Below are 7,540 nucleotides of genomic sequence, written 5' to 3'. Positions count from 1 at the left end.
ACGGATTACGTGAAGAAGCACGGTGTAAAAGATGTGGTTACGACCAAGCAGAATTTATACACCTGGCTTGGAACTGTGTGGCGATGCAGGCTTACTGGGCAGCAGTGACCGGAAAACTGACAGACATGGTAGGAGTGCCGATCGTATGCACGGTTACCAGCTGTTTATTGGGCCTGCTGCATAATGTGAAGGCGACGCGCCGTAAATTCTGCGTCATAGCACTATTACTAGCCAAACGCAGACTATCAATGTGTTGGGATAACTCACACACACCCCAAGTCAAATTGTGGATGCAAGATATGGCGTATTGCCAAGATACTCTAAGGACATACGAGGAATCTCTACCATTGAGATCTAGACCCAGAGACTACTGGTCTTACTTCACAGCGTATTTAAACACACAATTAGAGGACTAAGGGGCCCATAACATCACTGATATTATTTGGTGGTAAGCATGTGTATTACTGTATAGTGGTTTCACATATATCGAGTTATAGACGTGTGGAGCTGGTGTTGGAATGCGGTAGTGGACTGATCAAGTTAAGTTAAGACATTGGTTCTTTAAATAAAATTAGACAAAAACTGAGACCAACTGATTTTGTAAACGCTGCCGGCCCACAGTGGTTGTAGGTGTCTTGCTGTGTACGTTAACGTATGTTATGCATGCAATCTGCTCATGTTCATCTGCTTCAATGACATGCCGCCGGCCTTATCCTGTAAGGTTGTGGGCGCCACACTGTGTAACTTGTGTGCATACTGATAATAAAGGTCTTGGAACAAAAAATAAATAAATAAATAAATTGCTTGGGCACCTCACGCCTCTGTGGATTGTGACAGTTGTCTATTATTGTGATCGTTGTCTACTACGCTTTATAAGTCTTAAATTACTATACTCATCACTGGGACTGTCTACGAATGGAGCTTATATCTAAACATGCACTCATTCTCTTTACTCATTACCACGCAGTTTACTCGATTACGACAGTTTACCTGGTACGTTCACATAGTGTTTGGTATGTCGAGCATTTGTAGGGTTCAAGAGGAAGGAGCTTTGCTGGAGTATTGACAAGGGTGGTGCATGTTTGTGGTGTCCTGTACTATGCAGTCTAACTTCACAACTCATGCTTTTTGTCTGAGATCTTTCTACTGTTGTCCCGCCGCAGTTGTTCTTATATATATTATCCATAACTTGTTAATAGTTAGTGTCCCATGGAGTAGCACTTCAGCCATGATCCCAGACCTCTCCGTTCTGTTTGAAGGATTTCAGTTCTTCCTCTTCAAACTCAAGGGCATTTCCTGGTGTCATTGACCTGTTATGTGACGTTATATGTTGTATATATATTTCTATAGCGTGCGACTCACCACTGGGGCATCTCGGCGCTTGCCTAGAAATAGAGCCGGAGAGCTTAAATCGGACCAAATAGCAGGAGTTAAAAGAAAAAGCCTTTAAGTTGTTTCCTAAAGGTGCTGTAAATAGAGATTTTACGTAGGGCCATAGGTAATTTATTCCAATATCTTGGGGCGAGATACGAAAAAGCTTTACCCCCTGCACGACACAGACGTATACGGGGAACCTGTAGTAAGCCTAATGTACTGGATCTAAGATTTCTGCGCGATACATTTTTTATGAGTTTCTTTTGCAGATAATGAGGATCTCTACCTTTCAAAGCATTATTGGTGAGACAACAAATTTTGAAGTAAGATCTCTTCCTTACAGGTAACCAGTGTACCTCTCTCAGAAAAGACCCATAGGGAGAACCTGCTGGGCGATTCAGAATCATTCTGGCCACAGTGTTCTGGTTCACTTGTAATTTAGTGAGTAGGGTCTCTCCCACTTCGGCCAACAGAGCATTATCATAATCTAATTAATTATAAAACATGCTAAATAAACAGAGTCCGGGTAGCTCTGCTGTAGGTGGAAATAGAAGCCCCACACAGTTGTTTTTAGGGGCATGGTCTGGGCAACGTATTTACTTGTCATCAGTGCTTCAAATGGAGAACAACAAGTGTGGGTACCCACACTCCTCTGCTTTGTGGACTAGCAGTGGAGCCAACAGGGGGGTAGGGCAGGGCAGGGCAGGGCGAGGAGACAAGCACACAGTAACGCTTCTCTCTCAATCCTCCTCTTCTAATCGTTTTAGATTTAGATACAATATTTCTGTCAACCCTCCTTAAGCTTTTCCTCTTAGCCTCTCTTTTATCTCCCAGGTATATATTTTCCTTTCCCTTTTTGGTATTTTACCCCTCTTGATATTTCACACCACTCTTTCCTTCCACCTCTTAATTGTCACTCAGCTCTCTTACCACTTTCTTTCCCCATCTTCCTTATCTACTGTTACATTTCTCCATTTAACCTTTCTGTACTCCTATTCTACACATGTCTCCTCTGCTTTTCTTTCTTACATGTCAGAATCCTTCTCCAGCTTCTCGAATCCCTTTATTTTCTTTCTGTTAATAATTTCTCCATTTGTATTTCTCTCTATCCTTCCCCCCTCTTGTCCTTCCTCTCTTTCCTTCTTTCCCTTCACCCCTCCTGTTCTACCTTGACTCCTGTTAATCTCTCATAGGAGTGCTGGCCTACACATATGTTATGGGATATATGACTCAGCTGCAGAGAGAAAATAAAACCAAGGCGCTTGTCTAAATTATGGGAATTTAAATATATTTTGTGGCTTTTACGGACAGTTTATTAATTTAATTACTATAATTTTGATTATCTTTGAGTGTTCCACAAGCTCATTACGCGCCCCATTTTTTTTCCGGAAGGTAGTTGATGATTACCAGACCATTTTCATTAAATTATTTTAGTTTTTGTGATGCATTGGGTAGTCTAATAATGTGCTGCATGGCTAAACACTTATAAGGCCCCAAAGGCGAGACCTATTGGCTATGCTATGCCAATGCTTATTCAACTTCTTATCAGAGACAGTGAATTGACAATAACTTTTTGTTTTACCTAATTACTCTTCGATTCACATGAATGTTTGAATATACCCAATTCTTTAGAAGCCGTGTTAAATCTCTCAGTGCCCCTAGCAATTTCCAGCGTTTCTTCTAATGTAGAGTTCCAGCACCATAATAGACGTTCTTGTGTTCTGTTGTCAAAACAGTTCACCTCTAATTACATTTCTCAGATAATTATCCAAAATGCCATCAAATTCGCAAGTCGACACCAAAATCCTTAATTGTGCCAAAAATTGATCAATCAATTCATTGGGTTGTTGTTGTTGTTGTGTAAAAAGCATGTGTCTTTCTACAAAAATGCTTTAATCATCTTTATAATAAGTTTCAAGTCTATTGGCAGTCTCAATTAACTCATCCCCTACAGATGATATCGGTGGTGGTTAAATGTTCTCTGCACCCCAGAACCTAACAATTATAACAAAAATAGCACTTTTCCACAAAGGATCACATATTATCCCATCCGCTTCAAAATAGTAACTATCAAAGGATCTGTACCATTGCTTCCATTTAACTCTGGGTGTACCAGCCTCAGGTAAAAATGCATGTGGAAGATTTGCAGTTTGCATGTTGGACAAATGGTGTAATAATATATAGGTACGGGAAACACAAACTTAAGAACCCAGGAAGAGGCACAATGAAAATCTGGAGGTAGCTTGGATTCTTGAAAATATGTATTCTCTGCTTGACTGGTTTAAAATAAGGTAGTTGTAACACCTATATATACAAGAAACTAACCAATAGGCAAAGTATGAGATTAACTAATCCGGACGTAGTTAGACGGGTCAATGAGAGTGGTTGAAACGAACACCAGTCAAATAGCGGACAAGGAGGAGCCACACTAGCAAGAGAGTTCAATCCATGAAATGCTTCCGCTGTCAACAGGTAAGTTGCTGAAACTTGATGTGCATCGAAGTGAATCCTGTGATTCGGGTTATTCGCATATCGCTCGAGCCATGGGCCGAAAGCCTATTGAATTCTGAGGCTCCATTTTTCTGTTGAACCCGGGGCTGAAGCTGCGCTTGAACTGCTACTTGTAACGAGGAAGTGCTTGAGACAGATTAAACGTAAAACCTAAACACCGGTATAAATGATGAAATCATTCATGGTAAAGCACCCAAGTAAGTTTCATAAAACAGTACTTGGGTTAGGTTGTCCAATCCCTGTAATGACTGTAGTGGTGCATTGCGGTCTCCAGCTCGTCACCAAAATATGTTGTGTTGAAGGAGAAGCGACAAGATCTTGGTAACTTCAAATCCAGCTTTATTATAGTCCGCAACAGCAAGTCAACACACAAAGCAACTCCAGAGGCCATTCTAGTACCTGATCAATCGATCAGATATTATATCTCGAACTCACTTCAGGAGATGCAACTGCATGAGAACATTTGATAACTTAAAGATATATAAACAATATTGGTGATTAGAAACAGCCCACAACAGAGCAATTTTATTTTATGTGAACGAGCATTTTCCACATGCATGTGTTTCTCTGTGCTTTTCTATTTCAGAAAATCAACAAAATAGAAGCCTTGTTAATGTGCAAAATATAATTGTATTAATGTCCATTCCTCATGAGGAAGCCGTGCTCGGGATGGTCCTGTCTTTGAACACTCCAGGCACTTTGCTTGAATCTTTTCTAGGGACCATTCATTAGCTGAACTGTCTATTGTATTTTTGAGTATAAATGTCATGTCATCTCCTTATTTGCTAAGCACACATAACAATACATAACAGATATATCTTGTGCATTTGAAAAGTAAATGGTATACATGGCTTTATCGTATATCATGTCTCTCCATGGTGAGTGCATGGCTTCATTGCCTAAAACCCTATACCCTGTGCTACATGCAACACGCTACGTTCCATGGAGGCTCTTCCTGTAGGACAAATGGTTCAGACCTCATCCCACACATCTGAAGGCGGTTCCATGTTAAGTTCTTTCTTCCTACACAATGCACGGCTAAAATCATGCCCCAACCTAGTGATATTCAAAGCAGCCCTGTTGCAGAGGAGCCATGTCCCATTCCTCCATTCAGTGAGCCTCTTCTTGCAGGACATATGGTTCACATGTCCCTTACTAGTGATAGCATAAGGCGCACTCAACGAGAAGTCACTGTATGGACCAACCTTCTATGTGTATGTTCCCTGGGAATATGGAAACTGCTGATCAGAAATATTCCTGTGAGTGCCCCTACCCCACTTTGCTTCCAGCTGAAAAAATGTAAACTAAGTGCTTGAATTCAGCATAAAGACTGACAAAGATAATCTGTTTATTCACAAAGCTGCAAAACACCCACAGCTACAAAACCCCTCCGCAGGCAGTGATTAGAGGGTATTCTGGTCATTCCTGCACCCCAGCGAGAACAAGTGAGACACTTATCACAAGCGTAGTAAGTGAGATTAGACAGATTACTTCTCAGTCTTATTTCATCAATACGTTTGAGGTCCAGCGGTGTAGGCCAGGTGAGAAGAGCCCATTCACTGCCAGTATGGAGATCTCCAAATGTTTTCAGATCCACAGTTTGGCCTGAAACCTTCACTGCAGAACTTCTCATCACATATAGGAAAGTCAAGCAAGTCACAATCAGGAAGGAATATCTGGTGATCTGAACTGGCCCCATAAAGGACACAACATTCTCTGAATGCGTGCACACTTGAGGTTAGATTCAAAAAAGCCGACTTAACAAGGATGTCCCAATACCAAGCAATTTACCACCAATGCCTGGCAACACCACAGTTGCAACTGATCCAATTCCATCAAGAAGATTAGAAAACCAGGAGGATTTGTTACTGGCATTCGCCAGCTCACGGTTCAAGCCTTCGATCTGGGACTGCAGGGACCTGGCCTTCTGCTCGAAGCCTTCCATCAACAGTTTCTCTTGTTCCTGAAAGGCAATGGGTTAAACATGGTAAACAAGTCTGCTTTCAGATTCCGAAGGTGACATAATGGGGAGCCCCAAATTTCACCTGTGCAAATTCAGAAGTAGTATCACAAAACAAAAACCACACAACATGGAAAGAGCAGGGTGACATATGTACTTGGAAAAAGGAGCTACAAAAATACTTTACACTAGAAAAGGAGATTTATTGAAAAGTACAAAGTTACTTTATGGCCACCATTTAGTAAAAGTAAGCTGCAAAAGCATTAGAAGGATGCAAGTTGAGGCATGGCGTTTAAAACATGGATGTTAAGCCCTTAGCATTAGGAAGATTTAAGGTGAGATGTGGTATTAGATGGGTGGCTGTGAGCCTAGATACCAGATGCATTGATAGTGAGTTCTGACATTATACGAATCGCTAGGTAGCCTGGGGTAGGGATTTAGTAGGGTGGCTGGAGAGCCCTGGAAGTATCAGGAGGTCTGTGATGGTGTGTGAAGGATTTATGGTGGGTTGTAGCATAAGAGGAATAGCTGAAGAGCCCTACCATTAAAAGGGTGTATGGAGGATACAGGTTTTATAAAGATGGATATTAACCAATAGCATTTAAAGTAAGTATATTGAACCTTGTGCATCTGAAATGTGACTGGTGAACCCTGGATGCATGGTGATTACCATCATTAGATGGTGAGTGAGCCCAGGGTGTTGAATGGTTAGAATAGTTGCTACCTAGATCTGGTGGTGGTTGCAATCACCTTGCCTTACGGCGTGGACTTGCCCTTACCTTGAGTTTACTGGTCACCACCCTCTCATTCTCCGCTACTAGCTTCTTTCGGTCCTCTTCCATCTTAACCATCAGCTGCTGCACATGCTCCTCGTAGCTGCGCTTCTGGCCCTCCAACTTCTGCTGCAGCTCGGCCTGCTTTTCCTCCATCACCTGTCGCTCCCGCTCCGCTGCCTCTGCCCGGATCCGCTCCGCTGAAGGCGTAAAGGAGGAAAGTCAACAAGAAGCTAAAGAAAGCAGTCACAGTGTCTGGTAAAAAAGATCTAGCCTGTGAATAAAAATAGGTCTCTTTTAATGTTTATCATCAGTAGAGATACTTAAGATAAACTTAAGCTAAAGTAGAGAAATTTAAGAAATGCATGACTTAGGATTCTACGCGGTGCACTGTGGATGCGCTGCAATGGCATCTGTTAGACCTGTTGGAGCTCTTGCCCGTAGTCTGCCGCAGACCCAATTATATACAATTCATGCAAAAAGGTTGATAGGTCCCTGTAAAAGGCATCTCCCATACCAATGTATAATGATTGTGTGCTTGCCTGGGGGCCATGTTTGGTTTTCTTTATAGCCCAAAGAAAATCAATTTTTTGCCAAATTCACACCTCCTTTTGGGATTAACAGCTCTTCCTGCAGCTACAGTGATTCTTCAGAGAAGACAGAAAATAAGTGGCCCGCAAAATACAGAATCTCAGGACCATGATTGTTAAAGTCCTTCATCCCTTTTCCCCCTTCCTTCATACTGATGAAATATCCAGATCCTAAAAGACCACATCACCTGCTTAGTCAAAGGCTTCCCTACTGCTCATGGTCAATATGCTCGACCTCCATATAGGTGTGGCTGAGCAGCCAGGACAGCTGACTCCGGGACACCGGGGCTCACGGTTCGATCCCCGTTACCGGCAGCAGGTTGACCCAGCAA

At 42.1% G+C, this 7,540-nt stretch overlaps 1 protein-coding gene across 1 annotated transcript in view; it reads right to left on the bottom strand.

The window, feature by feature from the left end:
* Positions 1–4,207: 4,207 nt before the first annotated feature.
* The window catches only part of LOC147672490 (guanylate-binding protein 3-like), a 102,392-nt gene continuing 99,059 nt past the window's right edge, over positions 4,208–7,540 (bottom strand). Inside the window, exons 10-11 of the mRNA XM_086948005.1 lie at positions 6,625–6,818; positions 4,208–5,848 (exon numbers count right to left, since the gene is read on the bottom strand). Coding sequence (XP_086804131.1) covers positions 5,630–5,848; positions 6,625–6,818 — 413 coding nt within the window. The 3' untranslated portion in view covers positions 4,208–5,629. The remainder of the gene's footprint in view (positions 5,849–6,624; positions 6,819–7,540) is intronic.

This window comes from Lissotriton vulgaris, unplaced genomic scaffold, assembly GCF_964263255.1.
Source record: "Lissotriton vulgaris unplaced genomic scaffold, aLisVul1.2 SCAFFOLD_689, whole genome shotgun sequence".
NCBI lineage: Eukaryota > Metazoa > Chordata > Amphibia > Caudata > Salamandridae > Lissotriton > Lissotriton vulgaris.
The sequence above is the reverse complement of the archived record's forward strand: the minus strand, read 5'-3'. Positions and strand labels throughout refer to the sequence as shown.